The following is a 27,798-nucleotide window of genomic DNA, read 5'->3' on the forward strand; positions in this document are numbered from 1 at the left end:
GCGCAATTACACTTTATTCTAGTACTGCCAAAAAAAAAGCCTGTTCCCCAGGGTCACACGCGCCCCCCCAGGAATAGCACCGCGCCCCCCTTGGGGGGCGCGCCCCACTATTTGAGAAGCATTGCTCTAAGAGCTTTTATTTTTGGAACTCTGTGTGAAATGTCTCAGATGACTGCAATTTGTAAGTGTTTCTGTTTGATGCTTCTATGTGATTTCTTTCTATTTTCTTTTTAGGTTTGTGGCACCACCAGGCAGCATGTTTGAAACCATTGAGAATGAAATGACTGTGATGCATTTAGTGTTGCAAATAAATCTGTTAGTTTTAACCTGGGTGTAATTCTTTCTTGTTTTTTCACAGGCAATGTTCCTGTTTTATTTTAAAACTACACTTACACCTCTAAAGTTAGAATTAAAGGTTAGAATTAAAGCTAAACATACGACACACACACAGCTGGTAAAACCTGTTAAGCTACACTCATTCTTTGTCTTGTGTGGTGCAGGTTGCTAAAAATGTATAAAGGCTGAAAGGGTGACAAAAACAATTCCAGTCATAACTTGTTCACAGATGATGAACCATGCACAACATCCTGTTCATCAGATAGTAAAAAATGACCAGTGATTTGATTATTATATGAAATAATAAAACTATTATATATATATATATATATATATTGCTATTATAATTATTAGAACTATTGCATATAACTTTTCTCATCAGCAAACAACAATACATTTACAATGGAGAAGAATTTATTCAGGAAACTTCTCACCGAAGACAGAGAATGTGGAAAAACAACAATAAATATCCAACATGAACAGCAAAATCTGAATATATGTTTCCTAGAAAAAAAAAAACCAGTAGTATGCTTTTTTTGTTGTTGTAAATATTTGTAGTAGTTTCTGCTAAGGCCAGCAATGAAATCCAGCAGGAATGCCATAAATCAAGTTTACAGAATTCCTAACAGCATGTAAAGTAGATAAACCAGCAAATCTAAACAAAAAAGACACAATCTGATGTTATCTGAGTATCTTATTTTTAATTACGGCTTATATACAAAACAGCTCAAAAGAGCCCAAAGAAGGCAGTAAGTTAGAGTATGAAGGAACACAAAATACAATGGCCAAGATTAAAATACAAGAAGCGTCATTTTCATAAGATTCAATGGATCCATGCAAGCCTCCTCATTTTTTTCACGTTATTTCCGTTTTAAAACTTCATGTTACAGTCTGGATGTTAGAAACATCAATAGGCACATTAGGCACGTTGATGCTTAAGGCACAGCACGTTTTTTTTTTTTAATTATTATTATTTTTTTGCATTCAGCAGTACACCTCCTAAAACACTTAAGACACAGCATTAGAAACCTCCTTTTCACTTTTTACAAACCTGTTTTGCCCAACAAGTAATTAACAATGCAACATGAACACAACTTTTATTCAATATAAATTAATTTGTCAAAGCCCTTGGGTGACTCTTGGGCTCTACACTTTAATAGTGTTTTGTCATAACCCTGTAATGTGGTAACAACCAGTAAGACCAATACAGTGACAATATATGAACCACTTTTTAACACAAAGCTTAAAGATTGTCTGCAAAACTCCATAAAATCAACACAAAACACTTATACATTATTTATACTGAGCTCATTATTTTCTGAGACAAATGTCAAGTTGCAAATGCAAATTTTACTCTATTGAATGAACTATTAACATTTTCACGGTGAGTTTGTACTTTAGTCATTTTTTCAAACCTTCCAACAGTCAGTTTGGTGATCAGAACTGTAATAATTAGACTTTTCTGAGAATATTATTGTGCTGCTACTCATTTTGTCATACATTCCCTTCCCTACTAATTACCCTTACCAATTATTCATAAATGAGTTGGTGGTCTTAAACATTCGAATGTGGCTATAGAAGAACATAAGAAGAATCATTTTAATGATAGTCTTCTGACACTTGCCACACTCACTGGCCACCGTTTTAGGGGCACCTCCTCAAAAGAACTGTATGAACAAAAGAGCTCTGTTCAGTTCCTCACCGTTAGAAAATACAACCACAATAATAAAGATGTTTTTACCTCGTTACTTTAACTTTGTACCAATTCAAGCTTGTGAGTTTATGGGATGATTTTTTTTCCTAACAAATAATATTTTAATGATAATGATCTGTAAACAAAGTTACTGATAGTGATATGAAAAATTAAAAAAGGCATTTTTATAGTACATGTTCAACATGTAATATTCTGTGCAGCTGACTGATTTATAAGACCTGTGATTAAACCATGCGGTTGTCAAGAATTAGCCATATTGACATCATACATTTTATTGTATCTGCGATACAGCTAGAGTTTGTTTACAAATGTTACACATAGACAATCTGACTGTGCTTTCTGTGTGATTTTAATTGGAACGCATGTGTGCTTGCAAAGATGTAGAATAAAGTCCGCCCCCCATAAATATGCATAAACTTGATTCCATAGAACATGTAATACTATGTTCCGATAGTGATACGTGCTTACTCTCTAACACATTGACGGTGGTCTTTCAAACCTCAGTGACCTTATTGATCTGCCCCGACAACTGCTCCGCCACCTTCTCTTCTTTCACTTCTTTCTGTTGTGGCACTAGTTCATCTTCATCATCAACGCTGAGGTCCAGCCGCAGGTTATCAAGAGTCTGGCGAATTGTCAGAGTCTCCTTTCGCCTAAACAGGGCGAATACACAATTGTACTTTTTTCGTTTGTTTCAAAACGTGTAGAACAGTCATATAAACCAAGCGGCTACAACCTTTTGACATATGGACAAAATTGTTCCTCTCTGTGAATGAAACATACTTTGTTTGCAGGTGTTGGTCAAGCAGCTGTCTCTGAAGCCGTCCGTTAGATTCTCTTTCCTCAGCCAGTTCCCGTTGACAGTGACGGAGTTGAGCGTCCCTCCTGCCGGCCTCCTCCTCGCCCTCGTTCAGCTGACGTTTCAGTGAGCGGATTCTCTGGGCCAACTGCATGACCAATCACAGATAAATTGAGCATGTTTGTGTAAAAGAGAGTGAGTAGGTCCTGACTAAAATATGTTGGAACTAGAATTAGACACATCTTTGGTAAAGCCAGCACAATATAATGAGATACAATTTAAGAGCCAATCCTGAGTGTTATTAGTTAGTATTTTGATGGTTGTATGTGCAATGGTTTCCAACTGCAGTCATGCCATGTGGTGTTTGCTGGTGGTTACTTTATCAAGTGAGAAATTGTAGTACCACATGTACTGCATGTTGGAAGTTTGGAGTGGCAAAGAAGTATGTTAGAGGACATATATGAGGTGTGTGTGTGTGTGGTTGTGTTACCAGGTCATTCTGCTCAGCAGCTATCCTGTGCTCTTCCTCCATCTGATCATTCAGCTCACTGATCTTCCTCTCCAGTTTACCAATGGTGTTAGAAAGAACGGCTTTGTTCCTGTTCATAAGACAAATTTAAAATAGGAATCGCATGATGCTCTATCCACATGCAAACACACAATTGATGCAATTCTTTCAGGGCGATAAAAATCCATTGGTACCTTTCCTCGGTTCTCAGAAGGTTTTCCAGCTCTTTGACACGACTTTCTGTCTTGGAGATGACATCCTCCAAAGGTTTGGTGCTCTCAAACGCATCCAACTCCAAACGTAGATCGCGATACTTCAGATAGACACAGAGATTTTTGGTAATGACTTGCCTGAAGCACACACATATATACCCCCACACACACACCTGTCTCTCAATGATGGCCTTCTCCGTTTCCAGTTGGTCGTTCAGATCTTTCTCCTGAATGAGTTTCAGCTGCAGCTGCTCAGTCTTGAATGTGTGACGATAAAAGAAAATTCCATTCACCAGAACAAATACAATATAATAAATGGTGAACTTCTCTCCATGTGTGCAGTTTATGTACCTGTTCAATAGTTCTCTTGTGTTTGGCGGCCCATCTCTGCTCACTATCATGCAGCTCCTCAACATCAGTTTCTAGGTCAATTAATTTCTCCTAAGAGTAAGAAAGAAATAACAAGTTGCGACAAACCTTTTCAAACTAACTGTGTTGTGTTCATGACATGACCTCATCGACAGAACACACCGATGTTATAAAGAAATGGGACGGATTAAATATGTTCAAAAATAGCCACATGATGAATTTTAATTCTAGTGGACGTCTTAGTTTTGAATCATTAAGTCATGCATGAACAGAATGTCAGCAGAATCTCGTGTCACTGTGCATGGGATCACACTGAATCTGATGTGTATTAATTACATCAAACATAAAAGTGATGAGAATACCTGGGCCTGCTTGAGTTGTTTTGCCAGGTCCTCTTTGGTCTGGATGGTGGTCTGCAGCTCCATCTGGAGGTCATCCACTGTCCTCTCCGCCTGCTTGCACTGCAGCTGGAGTCTCTCTCTCAGCTGGATCTCCTCCTCCAGCGTCTGTTCCTTGTCTATCAGCTTACCAGACACCTGTATCACATTATCACGCACAAGTAAAATGGTAGTTATAGTAGCTAGCTTTTCATGTCCAGTAAGTAGTACATGGTGACTCACATCTCCCTGGAGCCTGACGACAAGTGCCTGGAGTCTCTGCAGCTCCTGTTCCTTCTCCAGCAAAGACTCTTCCAATTCTTCCATCCTCAACTGGGCATCCTGACGCAATTTCTGCTGAAGATTCAACTCTGCTGCAGATTGGGAAGACATCTGCAGGGCATCGGCCAGCTAAAGACACAAGTCACATATACGGATGTCATTGTATTATAATTTTCATTTTTAGTATCATGATAGTAAGTGAGTAACTGTGGACTCATAAAATCTATTTGGCATATAGAGGTAACAATGCAACTCCATACAAATTGTTTATATTTGTTGAATTTAAACTAGTTTTATGATACGCCAATACTGTGTAACATAAAACATATTTAAATTTGTTCTGAACAATAAGATATTGTACATAACTGACCAGTTGAAAATCTATACTGATACAGAGTGTTGGGTTCATTTCTTTTTACTGCTTAGATATTATTCAATTTATTTTGACTGGACCTTTTAACATCACCATTCGCAAATTCATTCAAGAGCAATCCAACACAAGTCTGAGATTTTTGGGTCAAGAAAGATTCTTTCCCTTAATAACCAGAAAACAATGACATGAGCAAGGTATCCAAAGCCCAAACTAATACTGCAAGTGTCCAATCAAACTGGGATGTCAATCCACAACAGTCTTTTTGACATATTTTATTCCAAAATAATCTCCATAATAATTTTTGTTTGTGGATGTTGAAAGCCAGCTGATTGACCATGAAAGATAACAATGGATAAAATGGCTTCTTTAAGTTGTTACTGCACCTCTGTTTCCAGTCGGAGAACAGTGCTGCTGAGTTCTGACGTCTTCTTGCTTTTGCTCTCTTGGTCCACCTCCAGCTCCTCCAGTTGTCTCTCGGCCAGCCATAACTTCTCTGCCAGACTCTGAGAGTGCAGCGTCTGCTTCTCAAGGCTCTCCTACACGCGCACACACACAAAATTATTCATCCTCTTTAGTCTTTAAACATAAAACTATCTCATTTGCTTGGATTCAATTGAACAGATCTGTAGAGATTAATACCAGCACAAACAGTACAAAGTAGTTCACATGGCGTTCAAGTGTACCTCAGCATCCTGAATCTTGTTTTTAAGAGACTGCTGGAGGAAGCCAAAGGCGTACTCCTGAGTATTAGCCTCCACCATCATGTCGCGGGCCTGCTTCACCTCAATCTGCACCAGTGACCATCAGTCAGTCACCACAATTGCCAGTCGAATCATATTTTCATTTTGTACCTCCATCTCTCTCTGCTTATCGACCAAAGCCTGATGGGTTCGCTCCATCTCTATCATCTGCTCTCTCATTCGCTTCATTTCATTGGCCAGTTGAGTGTTGGTCCTCAGTAGGTCTTCGTTATTCACCAGCAAACCACGCATTTCAAATCTAAAGACAAAAGAAACGGTGGGTCGATTTTTATTTATTAAATAGGAGTATATGAAGTGACGAGCTTGGTCACCAAACCACTGGGGAAGCTAGGGGGGGGGGGGGGTATTTTTCATGTTATTATACAACTATTATAAAACAAACAAAGACATTCATGCTGACATCACCTGATCTGGTTTCTCTCTTTTTCCATCTCCACACTCTCGGCCTCGAGGAACTGGTTCCGCTGGAGAGGACATGATTTTTCTTTAGACCTCAATTGTGTTTTCAAATGAAAAATGTTGTGTGATACAAATTTAACACTGTGACTGTAGGATGTGTTACCGTCAAAGATCAAAAATATTAGAATCAATGTGATGAAGTGTATTTTAAAATGGTTGAAATTAATTTTTTGGGTTTTTTTGGGGACAATGAATATTCTGATTGAGATTAGGCCCACCTTCTGACAGTTATCCAACTGCTTGGTCAATTCTTCAATAAAGTCTTTTCTACTGAGGCCTCCCAGAGTGGCACTACGCATGGTGTAGTGGGTTGATATCCCCTACAGCAAGGGAGATGCATATTATCATGACAAGAACTAAAATCTTAGTTCATGTAGAGCGTGTTTCTTCAGAAGCATACAGGGTTAGGAACGTCGTTTCTCCTCTTCAACAGAGAATCGTAGGCAGAATATTGCCTGCGAGAGGGCTTGAGAGGCACAGGACTGTCACTGCGACTGTTGAAGGTGTGCAGGTTCAATTCTGATGTGGCCGGAGATATTCCACTCTGGATGAAGAAAAAAGTGACATTAAGTCCTCAGACCTCCTTGAAATTTAGGTCATGGTGGAAAACTTTGCTTCCAAGGTTGTGGGAACAGTGCTCTTTTAGGTACGTCTTGCTCAAAGCATGTTCACGGTGTGATTTAAGCTAAAATGCAACTAACCTTAAAGTCATTTGTTCGGTATAGGGGGTTATAATCAGCAGATGCGTTCACATTCATGGTATAGGGACTGTTGAATACTCGAGTGCTTTCAACAAAAAGTGTCTGAAAAAAAAAAGACACACATGCACATACAATTGTTATATGGTAGGTTTTTGACTTTCTACATTTTTCATCCAATATTGTATCTCTACTTTTATATTCATGGGAAAAGGTTTCTACATTGCACTGGGAAAATGGATGAACGGGAATAGCCAGAGAACATGTTGTGTATTTCTACCAAAAGATGGCGGTGTTTGACAACAAGTTAGTAGTGGGATGGTTAGAAAAATAACATCGAATAACCATCCATCTATTCTATACTGCTTGTCTTCTTGGCCGGCCCATCAGACCTGACCGCTGAGAAGCCTAAACTGGTCCAAAATCAGATTCAGTCAGTTCAAACACTCACATTAACACAAGTTTTTTTAGAATTCGAATATTTGAATAAAACTCTTGCTAAATTGAAATACAGGACAGTGTTATTGTTGTTAATAAAAACTAACAAAATAAGTAAAAGGAGAATTAAATTAATATGCTTTAAAGAATAACAAAAATACTATTATTATTATTGGCAAATACTTTATATATGTTATATAAACTGAAAACTACTACAATGAAGCATTTTTGAGAACAATAACTAATAAAAACTACAACAAACTTGCTTTCAGCAGCCCCACCCACCCGATCAGTGTCAAAGTCCCGCGAGGCGAGTGACTCCATGGACCCTTGGTAGTTGTTGACCCCCGGCCGAGTGGTCTCCCACCGGGACAGCCTGGGGCCGTCCTCCCCCGATGACCCTCCACCTCCCGAACCATCTGCATCCTTGCTACTCAAGCCGTTGGTCTTCAGATCGTTGTCGAGAAACAGCTGATATTTGGGGCTGGGTCGCACAACTCGGGGAGTGGAGGGTTCTTCTTCTGACAGGCTGCCCGACTGCTTGTTTGATTCGTTTTCAGGCTCCTGGAAAAAAAAAAAGAGGACCCATTTCAGTCATCATATGTCCACAGGAACATTTTATCAAGCACAATGTTGCTGATGTTGTTCAGCTAAAATGAAAACAGTTGCAATTCTTTGTAATTCGTTCATACATAGTCCGACTGCAGGACCTTTGTTATGGGGCTGAATTCCTTCTCATGGAGATCCTAACAAATTCAGTCATAGATAAACAGAAAGCCTGCTTTATGAAAACAGCAGTATGCTACTGCTTGTATAGGCACAAACAGGGAATAGTGATTAGAGCACTCATAAATGGATAGTCATCTATGAACTGAAATTTAAGAATGCACCTAAAATGGGAGGCTTCAGATCTTCTCAGATGGAAGTACTGTAGTGGGATTTGAGTGTCACAAAAGAGTTACAGAGAGACTGGAAGACTAGTCACTGAAAGGTATTGATGTAAATGTTTGGTTTATTCTAAAAAAAAAAAAAACAACTAAATATCCCTAACATTTTGTGAGTAGCGTAGATTTTAATTTAAAAACTATCCAAAATCAAAAAATGCACACACATAAAATAAAGGGAGCTGCAACTTTGTGACTTCACCTGGCATTAGGGCTTTGGAAAAATATTATTCTAACATAAATTTTATATTGAAATTAATTTTCTGATGCTTTTAATTGTTTAGCAAGATCAATTTGCCTCTGAGACGAGAATAAAAATAATGTACATGACATTTAACTACAATATGCATCATTTGTCTCTAAGCCACAAGAAGTTGATGCTTTGCCATAAACATTGATTCAACAAAACTCCAATCAGGATCTTCAAATCACAAGGTCCATTTTACCACATCATATCATGCAACAAAATCAGTCATTTGCAGTTAATCTACAGTAAAACCAAATCTACAGGAAGGACAGAGGTGAGGAAAGATTGATTCTAAAGTTATTTGATCAGTTTGATTACTAAAGACATGCTTGCAATTTCTTTTGTCCATGACACTTACTGCATAGACTTTCTTTTTAAACCGTGCATCTCAAGAACATGCAGTGCCATGCTGTCACTCTGTCTTCATGCGGAGAAAGACACGAGCTTTTCCCGTGCAAGATTTTTTTTTTTTGCTTACCGATCCCATGCCTGAGTCCGCCACTGAATCTCTACCGGAGTCTGACGTTTTGTTTGAATCTGTCCTCTGACTGCTTCCTCCTACTGGACAATCAATTTTTGCAGTTATCTGACTAATTCCATCATCTTTCTGAGCAGATCCATCGGATCGCTGACTTTCCTTCTTCAATAGAGGGGTCACAGAGATGCTTGGCAGCAGACTGTCTCGACCGATAACGGTCGGACTCAACTTGGACTTAGGAGGCAGTATTGTCTGGGAAGAAGTGAACTTTGGAGTTCTTCCTGTTTCTGAATAAAGATTCAAAGAAGAGCCGAGATACAAGTCCTGCTCTGGACCAGAGAATTTACTGATAAGATCTTTGACGCTGCCGGCTCGCTGCAGATTTGAGAGGCCTGCTTTCCTCTGACTGGCTCTCCAGTTCTGTTCTGCTTCTTCTTTGTTGGCTGTTTGCTGTGGACTAAGTGGCGATTGGGAGGAAGAAGACTCAGGTGTATGCTGAAAGAGTCCAAAACAATAACAATCCACCAAAATCAAGTTAAGGAGGAGTAGCAGACACACTGCACAGCATTTGAAGCGCAGGCCACAACCATCAGACAGTTTTTAGTAAGTTAGCTTCAGTATTACTCTGTGTGTGTTTCCAATGAAGATTTCCACATAAAAAAATAAAATAATGTTTTTTAATTGTAATGCGATTTGCTGGAGAGCAGATCAGATTGTGACACTGCACATGTGTGAGTCAATGATTTATTATTTTAACTTTACATGTATCATAATTTAGGGTTAAGTGTTCATTCTTGGCCACCTGCTTTAAGCAATACTCCCTCATCATTTCCCCCTAATTATGTGTTGCTTGTTACAGTTTTGCTGTATGTACACTTAATGTAAAGTTTATTTTGGCACCGGTTGGATCTTGAATGAATTTCCATTGTCGATCACGAGAAAAGTTGATTCAGAATTTCGGCAAATCAGTCAACCAACCTCTAACAATATTTGAAATGCTCCTATTTAAATACTATTTCCATTATTTTCGCACGAAAAAAGAGTTTTAGAGTTTAACCTCAGAAGTTGCACCCTATTGAGAATTAAAAGAAGTATTGTACTAAATTGGACAATATCAAATTTCTTGACCAGAATCTCTAACTCATTCTTTAGAGCTTTACTGTTGTTTGATTGAAAGATAAATTTATAATGACATGAACCCAAATTGTGTGCATGGGTCTTTGTGTGTGTGTGTGTGTGTGTGTGTACGCGTGCATACGTGTATGTTCTAATCCTGACATAAATCCCTCTTGAGAAACTGCAACATCTGCTCACTCTTCTAAAAACATCTCCCAGCGAAACAAACACCATACTGTCTCTCATGGAAACAATTAGATAAAAGATGTAGACTCCAAAGTCCACTTAACTTAATAACACAACAGAGAGAAGAATAAATGAATATAGCAACAAAAAAAAAAAAATCGACCAACCACTTGACTAAATCTAAGTTTAATTAACAATCATGACAACAAGGCCAATGCCACTTAGAGAAATGAAGTGGCGGGAGTCCAAGGGTTTAAAGCATCGTGTGGCCTTAATCCAGCGACTGGCCTGTGTTCCGTCCCCGTGGGAAGGCGAGTTGAGGCTGGGCTGGGAGAGGGGGTAAGCCCCGGAAGGACTGAAGCTGGGGGCAAAAGGGTATCTGGGGTTTGGAATCGCTGCTCAGTATTAATGTGTTTACAGGATGCATTAGGATTAGTTTGAAGGTGATTATTTTAATGTTATTATTTTCACCCAGTAAACAGAGCAGTCGTTTTAACACGGACATGAATATGATTTTTTTTTTCCCCTTTGAGAACACATATGTTTTTGAATGTACCCCATCCCAGTTGGCTTTAAGAGGCGAAGTCCACCCGAAACTGTTTGACAGCCCATCTCAGGCCACATATAGAGTTAACGTATATCTTACCCACAAACAATTTAGAGTCTAATATTAATCTACAATGCATATTTTTGGAATGTGACAGGAAAATTGAGCAACCAAAAACTCTCCAAAAATAGGAAGAGCCTGGTTTTAAACACTTAATCTCAGGACTGTGCGATTTACTAGTCCACATGAGGCGCCAACCAATCTTATCAAATCTTTAAAATTCATTTCCTGCCAATAATGGCGAGAGAAGTCAAAGGTTTATTGCTTGACCTACGCTGGCTTTTTTAAAAAAAATAAGACTGCATTCTCCTTGGCATTTTGTGGGAATAAATTTGTATTGCTTCAGGACCATCCCAAATCCTCCTTAGTGCATCTTGTCTAAACAACCACAGCCAGAATGCCTCGTACAGGCTGTGAAGAATCCTTTAGGCGATGTTAGTGTTTAAACTGCTGGCGAACCCTGTTAACTGGATGTTCTGTCCTCATGTCGTACCAGCCGTGATTGGAGTGAGTCAAATTTGATTAGGTAGCAAAAGTGATGGGGATGTTTGCACAGATCTCTTTTGATGGTCGACTTTGTTTACGAGGCACCCGCAAAAAGATTAAAGTCATCTGAACAAAGACAAAAGGAACGATAAAACCTTTTTTTTTTTTAAGTTAAAAACAATCAATTTCATCAACTGTCAGGGCTCTTCCATCTGTAGCCAAATGGTCTTTTCATTATTTTGGTGTTTGTGACCACCTGACTGATCCAAAATATATTCCAACTCATAAAACGGATTTACTAAACTGAATTGATGTTGTATCTTTTTTATTAGGTTGATTTGTGTTTTATAATATCAGATATTCTAAAATATAATAAATTATGTACATTACTTTTGATTGATGCTCTCAGAAGCTATATATTTTTTCTGTACTTACTACTTATTTACATTTTTGTTTCTGGGTTCGCATACACACATCACAATCAAGACTTTTGTTTTACTGTCTTGATGGAAACCTAATGAGTAATATTTGTTACCAACTAGGACAAAATCTGGTCAAATATGTTGTTATGCTATGTGGGAATAATACAAATGATTTTACGTTCATTGGATTAAACCGATTTTACTAAATCTAATTAATGAGATGAATCGCTAAATAATAGGTTAAATAAAGATAATTTAAACGACGATGAATTTGATTACTGCAAAGCATAACGTCACATCAGAGCACAAATTAGGAATTTTAAATAAATGAATACATTAAATCTGGTATTCTGGTTAGGAGGCATTCTTATTGTTTCTTGTTTTTATTATTTTGGCTCTCAGCTCCCAAGTTATGAACAAAAGCAATTTACAACTTTGACAAAAGGATTCCTCTGACTAAAGAGCGATATAAGATGGATGTTATTTCATCCTTTATATACATTCTTATACTTTGAGCGCCATTAAAATATTACATGTACTTGTAATATTAAATATAACGTATTGGTGTTCGTGCATGTGGGATTTGAAGGCATATGTGGTCTAAAACAAGTTCACAAATGCAGAATATGTATCACTGACAAAGCTTTCATTAAATAGAATTTTAATATATTAAGTTGATCTCCAATCACAGTTATGTGTGATTACATGAATTTTGGCTCATTTTCTGACAGATTAAACCAAAATAATCTGATGAACTGCTAACAAAGCCTCTCAGAGGACAGGATTGGCTCATCTAGATTAGTACGAGCAAGCGTGACAGTGCGAGTTTCGATGCCCTGAACTGCCATTTCCACTTAACTGAACAATACAGAATAAGGCTTTTATAAGGCTTTTACGTTATAAAAAGCTATTTTGGTATTTCAATAAAAACATCAACGGGACAAATCATTCATCATTCTTTGTACAGTATGTACTTCCTATGTCCTCCAAATCAAAATGACTAAGCTTCAGTTATGTATTTTTTGTTTCAATTTTTCTGAAGATGCATTCAATTTACCCTAACAAAATAAGGCACTTGGACAAAAAACATTCTTGTCTTTTGTCTGCAGGATTCACAGTGTTGTTTGTCTTGGCAGTCAGTTCATCGGCTCTTTGCCTTTAAGCTTCTCTCCTCAACTCTGATGACACTTTGACAGGTTCCTCCATTTTAATAAGACTCAAAACCATCTTTTTTTTCTCTTCATCGTTACCTGTCACAACTGTGTTAGTCTATTACCATCTTTTCGGGGAAAGATGCTAAATGCGTGTGTGTGAATGTGTGTGTTTGTTTGTGTGTGAGTCAGACAGAGCCAGATGAGCAGGCAGATGTTTCCTCTGTATCTACTCCAACTGTCTAAGAAAGACTGACAACAGCTGGAACCAAGCCAGACACACACGTATGCACACACACACACATTTCATTTCGAAGATAAATTTTGTGGTTCATTTATGTAAATGCAATATTACTTTAAGGTATTATTTAGCTTCAACCATTTGTGAATCCTTGTTCTGGTGGCTGTCAAATAATTGTGAATGTTCATTCATTTGGGGGGAAAGCAATGTCTGTTTTCTGCATAAATGTGCCCCACTTATACAAAGCAAAGTCTGTAAATGCGCGATTGAATGTGTTTGGTGTTGTAGTATGTGAGAAACCTGACCTACATCCCAGCAAACATCTGAACGACAACACAGATGGTGTGCCACAGCGAGTAACCTCTGACCTGACAATCAAGTACCTTGTTATTCTTTGCAATGAAATTCACAGACGTGATTTAACATATGATTTGAGAGATGAAATTAAATGGTGAGTTTTCCATCATACCATATTGTTTGTCTCGTTCTTTTCTTGCATGCTGTGGCCACAGGAGCTGTTGTTGGTGGAAGTCCTGTCTTCCTTTTCTGGCCTGAAGGTTGAAGATACAGAGACAGTTTCCAAAACATCCTTATCAACAATATTAGCCTGAAACAAAATTGAAATTATTCATCGGACTTGAACCAATCAATGTTTAAGGATTTCAGTCCAAGTTATAAGACTGTTTTTTATTGGTCAACAGAGGGAGTGTCTTGAAAATGCCAACTAGCACTGCTGTGCTGTTTACCTGAGTTTGCTTATTTTCTGTGTGAGACAGGTTAATCTCTGTGTCTCTTCCTGGTATCTTTGCAAGTCTTGTGTCAGAAGGTAATGGAGCGTGCTCAGTGCCTCCTTCTGGAACACAAGCTTCTCCAACTGGACCAGACAACCAGCAATAGAGGGCTGAAGCTCCTTACAAGCCCTCAACTGCAACTAGAATATAAGCAGTATTACTAAAAGTGTCGATTGAATGCTCGGCTCTCCAACACTTTGTCAGAGGTTGGGAGCATATGTGGTGTTACAACACTTCTTGCACTACAGGCTTACTATTCAGCAAATCAGGACAATATTAAATTCGACTGTAGTCATGCTTTGTTCTCCCAGCAACGTTCACTCACGGTAGACGTCTGAAGGGTGGGGCTACTTGAGAATTCTTGCTGGATTTGTTTCTTCTTCTCTCGCAGAACAAACAACTCCGAGGACAGCTGCTGGAGACGGCCTTCAACGTGTAGTTGTCTGACGACACAAAGAGGTACCTCAATCAATTTTTAATTAAAAAAACAAACAACTGTAATTAAAGTAGATTTTAGATAATTCAGGACTTTTGCCACCTTAATATTTGTATTGTGTGTTAATGACTTATTGGGAGTAAAATCCTTTATGTAATTTTATTTTACTATACATGTTACTGTCAATAACTAATCTATTGCTGTCATAACTGCTATTAATAGAAGATGGTATTGTAACTGAAAGAGTTAAGTATGAATAAGGCGAGAGAGAGGGGGGTATTTTATATAGTTTTTTTTATCTCATTTAAGTCAGTCAAAATTGATCTTGACAATTCAAGTCTTCATTAAAATGTGGAACGTGTGACGAAAAACTATAAACCCCATGAAAAATGCCATAATTAACAGTGTGTGTGTGTGTGTGTGTTTACACTTATACGTGGGGACGTGTCAGTGTGCTGTTTCCAGTGAGATTATACGCACATTTACATGAACAGATAAAAACAGGGGCATATGCCACACGGTAAAAACAATGCATTTAAAGACACATGTACACATACTCACACACGCATGCCTAGTACGTAAATACACACACGCATCCACACACACGCGCACACCCTCACACATGCACACACACACACGCTCAGACATAGTCACACTCTGCCAGCTGTCAGTGTGTTCTGATTTGGTGCTTTCGTAAATAGGGCTCCATAATTATATGAACGTATGTGACAAACGCCATAATTGCAGGTGAAAAATATGTGGGTGTTGCTTATTGCTTCATTTTTATGCACTACTGTTGGTCTATCTCACCACTTGCAGCCTGTAACAGGAATGTTTTTTACCCATATGGTAAAAGCGTTGTGTGTGTATTCATAAATTTCATGCTATCGTAAAGGAAAAAACATATTTTTGAAAAATTCTAAGGCAGCTGCACATCTTGATAAGAATGTCTTTGCCAAGGTAAAACATTGGCTTTCCATTCTTGCTGTTTATTTCAAGTTGTGTCTTTATTTGGAGTGAATAAAAGTTGTTGCAGTAAATACTGTGCAGTTTGTGGAGATAAGCTCAAATGGAATGGGTCTCAAAATATGGCCACTCTACTATTACACATTGTTAGAAATATATAATAAAATTTCTTGTAAGTTAGAAAATAATTTACTTTATTTACAAATTGATACACATCGGTCACCATGTTTTCCCGATCACATTGCATTCTCATTGCACTCCACATAGCTGCCTTCTGTCGAGCAAAGAAAAATAATTACTACAAGCATTAGCAAATAAGATTCGGAACGCCAGACTGTTCGGCTTTTAGATGGGCGAGGTAAGCCTCCATAACTTTGCTAAAAAAAGAATATTGAGAAAATGTAGGAGGAGGCGAGTGGAAGAATCCATCTGCCCAGAGACCCATGGATGTGCTCTCGTCATTTTAGCCCAGACACATTCGAGGACTTTCATCGCCTTCGCCTAATGAGAGAGCTCACTTGTGTGTCTGACTATAAACAACAGTTAAAACCAAATGCGGTGCCTTCTATATTTCCTCACAAGGAGCATGAACACTCATGAGTGACGAGTGAAAAAAAGTGTGAAAATATGGTTGGTATTCGGTTGGTATGGATTTGGGGTTTCAATTGCTCTTTACAGCAGCTTTCTCGGTCGGCATCGGCAAGCGACTGCCACAAGACACCACTGAAAAAGACCAACTCTAGCTTCTGGCATCTGTGACCTCCATTTTCATCACACGCTTCTCTTCCATTTTACTCATGTCTTTGATCACGCTCTTGTTTGAATTGAAAAGGCTGAGAAGAAGAGCTCGTTTCTACTAAATACAACTCACAATTATGTAACGTCACTACCCAGAATGTCTTGAGACATAAACAACACAGGCGACATATACAGTGTGAAAAAAATGTTTCCGTAAAATGTATTAAACTGGGCAAAATGCCATTAGTTATCATTGTTCCTTTTGTACCAGAATGAAATACTGAATATGTTGTTAATGTAATGTACATCTTAAAGAAGTCACACTTTAAATTTAATCTTAGGGTTAGAATTTAAGGGAGTATTCAGACCAGAAATGTCCCTTAGTCCGCTTGTTTGGTCCGGACCAAAAGCGGACTTGATTTTTTTTCGTTTGATGCGGTTCCTATTCAGACTGTACATTTTTCAAGTGAAGTTTATTTTGTAAAACACCTACGCTTGTGACGATCTGTGCTCCCATTGGTCAAGAATGACGAGGGCGGCATGCAGAGCACATACCCGGAAATTGAGGAAAACATGTGAGTCCTAGGCTCTGCATATTTGTGCTGTTGGTTCGGATCTACGCTGTTTGTAATCACACCTGAAGCGAACCGCAACAGAGTTCGTTTGAAAGCGTCCGTTTCTTTAATCTGCACCAGGATTTGTTTGCACACCTGCACAAAAGCCTCGGACAAGTGTTACAATCGAACCCTGGTTCATTCAAATTTGATCAAACAGTCAGGTCTGAATACATCCTAATAAACAGAAGGTTGATTTTGGTTTAAATTGACATTTCATTTGGCAGTGGCTAGTGGTAAGTCTTGTACGTGCTATAAACACTAACATATGTTTCAAGTCACACAACACAGACTAAGTCAGTTCTTCCTTAAGAGGCCTTATCACCCCGACAAAGAAACTGAACAAAGTGACTTATGAAATGTTTCGAATGGGATGAAGTCACAGGATTACACCTGGCACCCACAACTCAAGTGCACACAAAACTCAAAATGTTCCACCCTTCCAAATCACTCTAAACAAGAACCAGGATTGATGCTGTAAATACGACTGACTCATCCTTAAATGCAGAGAAACACTCCGGGAAGACACTTGAATCAGTGTATAAGGAATGGATATTCTTAGGCGGGTCATCGTTATTGTTACAGTTTCCACTAAATATATCATTATGAACTTGTCTGATCCAGTCTGAAAGATTATGTCAGTGCATTCGTTCATGTGCCAAAATTCCAGGGAAATTAAGAGATTTTCAGGAAGTGTGACATCAAACTGGGTGAGTCAGATGGACACACTTTGTTGGCACACCTGAAATCCAGAGCTGTGTTTTAGCCTGCCGTATCTGTCAAGCTCTATTTAATTGTTGTTCTGCCAAAGTACCTGTCATGGCAGGAGCATAGAGAAAGGAAGCAAAAAGGGTGAGGCAGATATCAATAGGTAACACCAGAAGATTCACATTTTACACAATGGTGCCAGTAAATTCAAAGTTAAATAAACATGTGTTTTACCATTTTCATTATGTCTAATGGCATGTCTGTGGTGTCTTTCATCTCCAGACTCAAATACTAAGGGCACAATGGGGTATTAATTCTACACAGAATCGGTTTTGACCAACAGTTGGTAATTACGCAGATGAGCTCAGCCCAACGGATCTGCAAGAGGGCGGGCTACGCTGCTGTGGGAATGGTCACAGCATGCTGGTCACACACTAGAACTTTAAAATGGTGGACGCACATCTGCGCCAGTCTTGAGCTTAAAACGAAACTTGGGAATGTATTTCTTCCAATTTTGTTAGTATTTATCCAGCCACAAGTGATTCCAGTTATTCCACATTGCAAAGCACCTATGGTAATTAACACAGCTATTGGCCAAATAAGGTTAAGAACAAGTATGAACATGGTTCATGCATCAAATGTGCTGCTGTGCAGTGTGAAAAATGCCCAAAAGAGGTGATCATGGCCTTGTTTTCTTTCTCACACCTGGATGTTCATTTCATCATGACAGTTTGTTGGATACAAAATAGCTTTATTTTTAAAGAAAGAAAGGTGTGGGGGAGGAGTGTCAGATGATCCATCCAATGAAGTGCTAAGAGGCTAGGGCTCTATGTTCCTGCATAGCACAGAGCTTGTCTGACTGTAGTCTAGTTTTTCTTTAATTTCAGAGACAGTCACAGTTAAAAAGGGGTGTTTGCGCTACTATGGGAGTGAACACAGCTTCCCGGCCAATGAAAGCAGCTTCTCCAGTCCCTTTGAATTCAATGGAGAACAGACATACCATTTTTTGACATGGCAGGAGCATAAACATAAAAGTGTGCAAAGTATGTTCATAAGTTTTATAAGATCTCCACTCATGGATGATATTAAGTTAAGCATAGCTGTGATAGATCTAGACTACGAACTCCAGTCCACCCACATAGCAGTGCTGTGAACCAAGAGAGTCTTTTAATAATTAAGATGAAGAGTATGATGATAAAAATAATGAGGTTAGGACAGAAAAACTTTAGGTCATGTAAAATGTGTTGTAAGAACACAATGTTCAAAAACATTATTTCACCCACTATGCTTTGTTTCAATCAGTTGATTTTGGAGGTTCAGTTGAGCTTTTTCTCACACGTCAGTCATTCCATGTGAATTGCATATATTTTTGGTCTAAATTTCCCCTAGTACTGCTCCAAAGAAAAAGAAAATGACATTAACAGTCTTATTAAGAAATCTAATCATATCACTGGAGGGGGGAAAAAAGGAAGAAAGCAATAGTTAAACGTGAAACCTGGTATTCTTGATGAACAGTTTGCTATTGCAAAATGTACCATCTGTACTATTGTTAAGAACAAAGAGGCAATAAAGGCAGCAGATGTGGCTAAAGGAATGAATAGTTTGACAAAGTAAAGACCAAACGATAGAAGAGATAGAAAAATCATTGCTGGAGAGAATAAATAAAAAAAGAGCTGGATGGTTAAAACATTGCTCAGAGAGAACCCATTATTTCTTAATAACTTTTTAATTACACACAGATTAAAAACAAGGTTAACAACTTAATCCTGATTGAGTTTATTTTCATTCATTTCAATGGCAAATGTTCCTGCGATTGTTGAATCAAGGTTTCACTATTGTTTTATATTTCTTTTAGAATGATATTTGCATTATAAAGTGTATGATGTAAATTGACTGATGCAAAATCTTAATACATGTATACATGTTCCCTTAAGATATCCAATATGATAGTCTTATCAGCACTACTGTTAAGAAAATACCTAGAGAATGCTGTATGGAAAACGTGATCATTAGGTGAGATTAAGGGGATTGCTTGACGAGATAATGGAGTCTGTAACTAAATTCTATTGCATTCAACCACTCATCCTGCAACGCAACAACGTCAATAGAAAGTCCGACCAAACCGCACAATACCAGCAATCCTAAAGCATTATCTGTATGGTCAGCACATGGAAAGTAACATTTGGAATTTTAGGAATTCACTACTGGTACTAGATTGTTTCTTATGTGACAAAAGGTCTACACTAGGGGTGTCAAACTCTCATGTCATAGCTTCTTTCGGAGGGCCATTATGACTGTCAACCCAAATAAATGTATGAGCACCTCATATTATATCCAGTAAAAGCTACAAAACAAACTGACAAATAACTCGTTTTCAAATCAGACTAGTCAAATATTTAAAAAAAACCAAAAAAGATATTAAATGTGAAGACAATTTGCAATTCTAGTAATGACACACGAATTTAATGTCCAATTTGTCTTGGTGGGCCACATAAAATTATGTGGCAGGCCGTATCTGGCCCCCGGGCCTTGAGTTTGACACCTGTGGTCTTCACAAAGAATAAATACCAAGAACTGAAATTAGGCCACAGTACTTCAATTCTTTGCCTGGATTAGAACACGAGCAACTAGAATAAATGTATTTAAACTGCAAGCGGTATCCTGTTAACTTTTCCAGGGAGAGCATAAAAAATGCTGTGGTTACCAGATATGGAACTTCCCCAGTCGTGTGACGAAACCTTACAAAGCTGCTCTGAGCTGCCTCCTAACAGGTTCAAACAAAACACGACCGGTACTCATTTCAGAGAAAATAATCAGGGGTTTAACTGAAACAGAACTGTTTTCCAGCAGAATTTCTATTACCCCGTTTTCCAGAAATATATTCATATTTAAATTCATACAATTAAAGTTATGTACTCACTGTGTCTGTATGCAGTTGAGCTCGTGTTCAGTCTCTGTCTGCAGCTGCTGGAGGTGAAAGGTCAACTCCTTACTCAAGACAGCAAACTTCCACAGTCCTCCTTCAGTGTCTCCCGCAAACGCCACACCCTGAGTCAAAGAATTCATGACTTTGTACATTTCTTAATGGCAACTAATCAAAAGGTTGAACTTTTGACATTTAAAGTAGACCATATAAATACTTTTTGTGACAAACTCCATTGGGCCCAAGTCAAGGTCACAAACAAACAAAATTAAACATACGCTACACTAGAAAATGCAAACCGCTCATTTTCAAGAAAAACAGGAAGGCCGGGCTACAATATTGAATCAAGAAATGAAATTGGAAAGTCTAAAAAAAATTGCAAATACAATTTTTGGAATTGATGACACAGATTAACATTTAGGTATACAAAAGAATGCTATGAACCTTAACATAGTACACGCTCATCTGAGAGACACAACGGCAATGTCATTGCTGTAGGCTCACGTTGCTTTTTCTGGAACGGGTTTTCTCCATGATGTACCACATGATGGCAGCGGAAAAGCAGCAAAGAAATATAATTTTCCCATCATATAAAATTTACAAAAAAACAATTGGATGACTGGCTTTGAAATCTGTGTTTTGGTTGTAATATAATATGTAAGAAGTGAAAACAAGTTGCAACTTTGTTAAAGATTTCAGAAAGAAAAGTGAGGACGACGCATATGATATGACTGGCCAGTATTTCACCAAAACAGGGTGATGGAACTGATCTCGAAAAGAACAAAAGAGGCTTTAGGTGAAAAAGAAGAAGCATCTCAAACACACCACTTTCCAAAAACGCCTACAGAATTATTATTCATAACAGTAAATGAAAGTGAAATTGCGAAACATTTTCACAGACAAATGTGTCAGATTGCGAGACATTGGGCAACATGGTGAGTAAAAGCAAAAGCTTGCCATGAATCACCAGCTGAGGGAGAAGAGAGGAGAGGGCAGACAGACTGTGGAGGCAGGAGGTGATTGCAAAGCCCAGAGAGCAGAGGATCGAGACGCATGAGGACACGATGTGGGAGGATTCAAGTTGGTGGTGCTAGCGTGGGCGTGTCTGAGCTCGTTGCAGTGACGGAGTGCTTCGATGGCGGCTGTGTGCCGAGAGACAGCAGACTGGATGAGTCACCCTGGCAGAACATGCCGATCACGCTCAACACCTGTGACTCGTGCTCAAACATGACTGAGTTTCCAAAAAGATCTCACACCGAAACTGATCGATTTAGTAATATTAGTGGTACTGCTATTCAAATAACAAACTAGGAAAGTGTGCTTTCATTGAGGTTAAATTTTATATACCAGTTGTTTTCAAAACTTTGACCACCAAAAAAGTACTTTGTGCTGTGTATTTTTTTCAAGAAATGTTTTTTTTTTTTTTGTGACAAAAATCTTATGGTACTAGTGCAAAAGTGGTACCGCACTTTTGCCCAAACGATATGCTCCAAACGTGTTTTGAACCTACTATACTTTAACCGATGTCATCACACCACACATCATTGAATCAAGTCCAACCAAATGATAGGTGTACCAATACACATGCTTGATCTGTGTCATACTGACTTACAACATACAGTTTTAATTGAAAACTGATGCGCTTAAGAATGAAAGCAACATCTTGCCCCCAGCATAAAAAGTCAAGTCAGGAAAGTGAGCCAATGGAGATACATGTCAGAGACACTAGCAAGTGTGACGGAGATAACCCAGTGTGATCTTGCCTGAATATCCAACGCTCTTAGTGTATCTCCCAGCTTTGGAGTTGAAGACACGTACCCCTGAGCTAAAAGCCAGGATTTATTGAATAATTGCGTAAAGTTTATTTTGCATAAAAGTGTATTACAAAACCATTTTTATCCATTCATTGTTGTTTATTTGGTATTGTTTAATAATAAAAAAATAAACTAGCAAATATTAAAACAATATCACACAAAAGTGATGAGCATTCTACTCAACAAAGGTTTTTATACTGATTCAGTCACTGGTGGGGTTATTGTTTTCCATCCTGAAAGCAGACATTTGCAAATATCTTCTTTTGATCTAACACAAAATATAATCAGTTTGTTTTCATGAATGAATACAAAAATTAATGTATAATTGATGGTTAGAGAATTTGAACAAGGTGAAAAATTGTTCTAAACGATTACTTATTAAAATCGATGGTGATGAATTTGATGATTATTTGTTGAGTGAATGATTGATTGATTTTCAAAGCTATTTTTATTTAGTTAAAACATAGATTCCTATAAGAAAAATAAAACTCGAAATGAAAATAGGTTTGGAATGACTTCAAGAGGCAGAAATTACCTGTCGGTCCTCTGTGATATCAGAATGTACAATATGCACTTTGTCTTCTATTAGCTGTCGTAGTTTGCTGAGAGAAGCTGGGAATTCCCCTCTGTTTTTTTCAAACTCTGGCCACTATGAAAAACAATTAGAATATTTTATTTCAACCACATTAACTTAAAAAATACTTCAAATATTGGTTTGTTGATTGCAGGTGTTCAATCACAATTATTTCATTCTGAACCAACAATGGTTTCCGAATTCATCAAGTTGTGAACATTTCTTGTAAAGATATCTATTAAATCCCTTTGTGGTGTCAAGTTATGAAATAATGGGACAGCTAAAACGCAGCAAATCCCTATCTCCAAATAAAATCCAATTTTAATTAACACTAAAGAGGATGTCTGACATTAAAGACCAACTTAATAAATTGTTTAATGTCCTTTTGGTGAACTGTTTACTAAAAGACACAAATCCATCAAGCTATGTACACAAAAATACTAAAATAAATGCTATACAATTTTAAATGACCTATAAAGTTAAATAATTACATTGTATGTAGATAAGCTCTTGCTTTATAGCAAACATTTAATGCCAGCACAAGATCTTATTATTCTGAGTGTTGATTATATATCTGATAATGATCAAATCACAGTATAGCCAAGAGAGTCTTCCTATAGGATCATCTTAAAGAGGGAAGTAATTTATGTTTATATATGCAAGACCTACAGATGGCAATTCACACTCTGAGTGATGGGATTCAAAATATGAGTGGGCCGGATAGTCATGACACATTGAGATAATAACGTCCAATAAAATGCACTTGAAAGACATTTTTAGTATTATTGTGGGATACGTACATAATGTAAACAAGTATTTATGGAATAAATAGTATGTTTCTCTGCATATATGTTTATCTTGACAAGGAAAATAAATAGTATGTTCCTCTGCACGTGTTTATCTTGCCAAGGAAAACTTTTGTTTTTCCCCAAGTAATTACTTGGATGATGTATAACATTCAAATATACGTACTGTTGTCAAAGAGAATTGTGTTTTTGCTTCAGGCCTGGAATTTGGATGTTCCCAGTGTGTTTTAAGAAACGTTGCCAAGTAACAGTCGAGGGGAAAACAAATATTTCTCTTCGATGGGGCTGTGTTGATAGACTGAAACTAAATACTACCGCAGAATTCTCAGACATTCGCATCAAAACTTGCCACTGAAAATACCAGTCATTTTTTAACAGATGAGAAAAATAAACTGATTCATATATTCTTGTACTACTACTTCTTCTCATGGATGTGTGAGAAACGGCAAAAACACAGCCACTAGAGTCTGTAATCTAGTCACCCATTACATTTTAACCCACAGGAGTAATGGGCCATAACTTATCTGCCTCATGCCACATAATGAAACTCGACGGAAAAGCAACCCCGACACATATTATGACAGACATTTTTCTGCCAATAATATTCAAATATGAACGTGTAAAGTTTTATTTCAGAATACTCACTAGACGAAATGGAGCGAGTGAAGAATTCATGGTGACGGGATGACTTAAAACTAATTTCCCGACTGAGCTCAAACCACAAGGGGCTTGTCTTAGCGTGTGTGATAGTGGGTGGGCTGCACTACTGTGTACATGGAGATGACCCTAACGACAACCTCTACTGCAGTTAGAACGGACGAGCAAATAGAACTAGAGACTAACTTGGAGTTTGTTAATATGAGAGTAACACACCATGACTTTTTCTTCACTGACAAAATCGAGAGATGGCACTGCTCATGGAAAACAATAAGAAAACTCAGTATTTTGTTTTTTCGGGAGCAGAGTGAAAAACTGATGATACTCGTTTGACCATTTGTAGTTCATTATCACTCTTGCAGCACTGAGTCAAATCTGACTCATAATGAATACAGTCTCGTAAATTGAATAACGCTTAGTTAGCATCAATTACGTAATCAAAATCGATGATAATCACTGTTTCTTTTAAAAGAGAAAACAATGGTGTGACCTTTTTGGAAAGGTTACGGTTCCATGGACAGCACATAAATAATTAAATACGCACACAAAATAAAATCAATACACGAAGTAAGGTTAAAAAGTCAGTCCATCAACTGTCCAGCATGGATCTAGTAGTTGCCATTCAACTCAAACAAACTAAAACAAAAACTAATAAAACCATATAGTTTGTCACAAGTACACAAAATAAAGTAGAAACTATATACACTAGTATATGCAAGTGGACAGAGGAAATGAGCTGTACAGTAAATAAAATGTTACATAATATATAAAGATGAACAAAAGTATTCCCGTGTTCTTCAATGACTTGGAAAGGTTACAGTACCATGGTCAGACACAGAAATGATTAAACACGCACCAAAAGAAAATGAAAAAAAATCAATCAATACACAAAAGTAAAGTTGCAAAGTCACCTAGCAACAAAATGTAGTATCAATGAAAATGTTATGCAAGTTAGTTAAGTTTAAATAAACCATGACCATACTGGAATATAATGTGCATCACAGTTATCTAATACGCCCCCACCCCCTACCTGGTAATTCGGATCTCCACCCCAGGGTGTGTCTTCGTGCAGCCGGATAACTGCGGCAGGACGCCAGACCTGACACACCTTAACAGGCAAGGTAGCTATGATGTGAGCATTGCTGCGGCTCTCCCTTGCCTTCTTTGTTGACTTTTTTTTTCTGTGCTCATATCTGTCTCTTGATCAACATGCCCAATATGAAATGAATACAAGATTATGAAAGTTGCTGCTGCTGGCCAAAACACTCTGTACTGACCTTCAGTACCTTTCACATTGTACCGTATTTTCCGCACTATAAGGCGCATCTAAAAACTTCCAATTTTCTCAAAAGCCGACAGTGCGCCTTATAATCAGGTGCGCCTTATATATGGACCAATATTGAGCCACTACAGCAGGCGTGTCCAAAGTCCGGGCCGCGGGCCAAATGTATATATCTTGTATATGGACAAAGTTTTAAAATGGGCCATTCATTGAAGGTGCACCTTATAATCCGGTGCGCCTTATATATGGACAAAGTCTTAAAATGGGCCATTCATTGAAGGTGCGCCTTATAATCCGGTGCGCCTTATAGTGCGGAAAATACGGTACATGGAATCGTATTAAAGGTGCAAAATTATATTGCTGATTAGACAATGTTTCATGATCATTTTTGTTGGCACTGCATTGCAAAAGTGTTCTCTTTGTGAGCTTTTGTTTTGCTTGCGCTACAGTGCTTTTATTTTAGAAAACAAAGATGGATTTTTTTATGAACACAGGTGTGAACAAGAGTTTTTATGAACCCTTAGAGAAACATTCTAAACACGAAGCACTTGAATTTGGGAGGGAGTTGAAACAGGTGCCTTTCAGGGTCATTGTTAGACGACAGTACTCTTAACAGTTCATACAAAATGTTCTGTTTAAGATGTTCTCTCAATTTGAATCTATTATTTTATGTGCAGAGTTATTATTAATCATGCTTGTTTTTAAAAATACCTCTTCATAATGCAACGAGCTGCAACAAAATGCATTTGTTGCCCTGAGTTGTCCATTCCACTGTCTTTTTTTTGCGTTCCTCATTCAACCTTGTGAAGTGTGGCCGTGTAAGGCACTTCTCAGTAGTCAGTGCACACAACAAAGTTCTCACGGTTGCCTAATGACAGTTTGGGTAGGGGGGGGGGGGGTATGCATAAGAACCTGCTTTAAGCAACACATTGTGTAGTACTTACAGACAGAAAGAAAAAGCTCTGACAGAATTTGGCTTTAGCACCTGTGGCTAAAGCCAAACTGTGGCAGGTTTTTACTTTTGGGTCTTGGATTCAACATCTCTGAATATAAGATGCTGTGTGAACTCAGACTGACACAAACATTAAAAGCTGTGATTTCAATCTACCGTATTTTCCGCACTATAAGGCGCACCTGAAAACCTCCAATTTTCTCAAAAGCCGACAGTGCGCCTTATAATCAGGTGAGCCTTATACATGGACCAATATTGAGCCACTACAGCAGGCGTGTCCAAAGTTCGGCCCGCGGGCCAAATGTATATATCTTATATATGGACAAAGTTTTAAAATGGGCCATTCATTGAAGGTGCGCCTTATATATGGACAACGTTTTAAAATTGGCTATACACTGAAGGTGCGCTTTATAATCCGGTGCACCTTATAGTGCGGAAAATACGTAATCAGGTCAACTGTATTAAACAGGCACAGTATTGGCAAAGACTGACCCTCCAGAATAGGCAACAACACACCAAACAGTTGTTAGGGTCCTTTGGGTCTAGTTTATTGTATTTTATTTTTTTAATAATAGAAAAGTAATCAATTTGTGGACCAAGACAGATAATATTGCTTCACCAAAGCCTAACAGTATGGTACAGATTTTACATAGGGTTGTAATTAAAACGTAAAACGTTTTAAATATTCTTGTATTGTTCTCACGAACTCGCACACAGTTTCATAATCAGCCAAAACAAGAAGTAGCGCAAAATAACTAAAAATGGCTCCACTTGGTAATCATGTTTGATTAGCAGTAGTATTACTAATGTATACAGAGAGTGGGTTCAGACATGCATAAAAGATCTGTTGTGCATTTTAAAATCTTTCACCTTTTCATCTTTTACATCACTTCAAAAAGTAGAACATGGACAAACAACAACAACATCTACTCTCCAAGCACTGCAGCTCCCACCGAGCCTGAACCACTCGGCCCTCTGACGAGGCTTAATGAGTAATAAGCACTGGTTGACCACAGTTTTGGAGTCAAGCCAACACTCCCAGATGCCAAATTGAAGCCTGAAGGTACTGCATAATGCAAAACAACACTCATTAAAACTTGAAGGGAGGGAAAAAAAAAAACAAGGCGCTATAAAATGCAAAAATTCACCAAGATGCATTTCAGGACAAGCTTGGTGGCAATTTCTCTACAACGGAAATGAATAATTAGAACTCTCAAGCATCCATTAGGAGAAGAAATTACAACACGTTAAAATGGGTTTCATGACCTATACTATATGGCTTGAGAATTATGTTGAAGGGAATAGAGAGATTGGAAATTGGGAGGGATGGAAA

The 27,798-nt window shown here is 38.0% G+C and overlaps 1 protein-coding gene across 1 annotated transcript in view; it reads right to left on the reverse strand.

Moving 5' to 3' along the window:
- Positions 1 to 1,017: 1,017 nt before the first annotated feature.
- Positions 1,018 to 27,798, reverse strand: part of LOC133163767 (cingulin-like protein 1) — a 33,636-nt gene continuing 6,855 nt past the window's right edge. Inside the window, exons 3-23 of the mRNA XM_061293984.1 lie at positions 22,730 to 22,843; positions 20,378 to 20,505; positions 14,321 to 14,438; positions 13,951 to 14,135; positions 13,674 to 13,755; positions 7,612 to 7,890; positions 6,892 to 6,993; positions 6,591 to 6,734; positions 6,409 to 6,510; positions 6,137 to 6,195; positions 5,822 to 5,969; positions 5,654 to 5,758; positions 5,354 to 5,506; positions 4,559 to 4,726; positions 4,301 to 4,474; positions 3,921 to 4,010; positions 3,743 to 3,826; positions 3,552 to 3,670; positions 3,340 to 3,448; positions 2,834 to 2,997; positions 1,018 to 2,703 (exon numbers count right to left, since the gene is read on the reverse strand). Coding sequence (XP_061149968.1) covers positions 2,544 to 2,703; positions 2,834 to 2,997; positions 3,340 to 3,448; positions 3,552 to 3,670; positions 3,743 to 3,826; positions 3,921 to 4,010; positions 4,301 to 4,474; positions 4,559 to 4,726; positions 5,354 to 5,506; positions 5,654 to 5,758; positions 5,822 to 5,969; positions 6,137 to 6,195; positions 6,409 to 6,510; positions 6,591 to 6,734; positions 6,892 to 6,993; positions 7,612 to 7,890; positions 13,674 to 13,755; positions 13,951 to 14,135; positions 14,321 to 14,438; positions 20,378 to 20,505; positions 22,730 to 22,843 — 2,787 coding nt within the window. The 3' untranslated portion in view covers positions 1,018 to 2,543. The remainder of the gene's footprint in view (positions 2,704 to 2,833; positions 2,998 to 3,339; positions 3,449 to 3,551; positions 3,671 to 3,742; positions 3,827 to 3,920; positions 4,011 to 4,300; positions 4,475 to 4,558; positions 4,727 to 5,353; positions 5,507 to 5,653; positions 5,759 to 5,821; positions 5,970 to 6,136; positions 6,196 to 6,408; positions 6,511 to 6,590; positions 6,735 to 6,891; positions 6,994 to 7,611; positions 7,891 to 13,673; positions 13,756 to 13,950; positions 14,136 to 14,320; positions 14,439 to 20,377; positions 20,506 to 22,729; positions 22,844 to 27,798) is intronic.

This window comes from Syngnathus typhle, linkage group LG12 (assembly GCF_033458585.1).
Source record: "Syngnathus typhle isolate RoL2023-S1 ecotype Sweden linkage group LG12, RoL_Styp_1.0, whole genome shotgun sequence".
Taxonomy (NCBI): Eukaryota; Metazoa; Chordata; class Actinopteri; order Syngnathiformes; family Syngnathidae; genus Syngnathus; species Syngnathus typhle.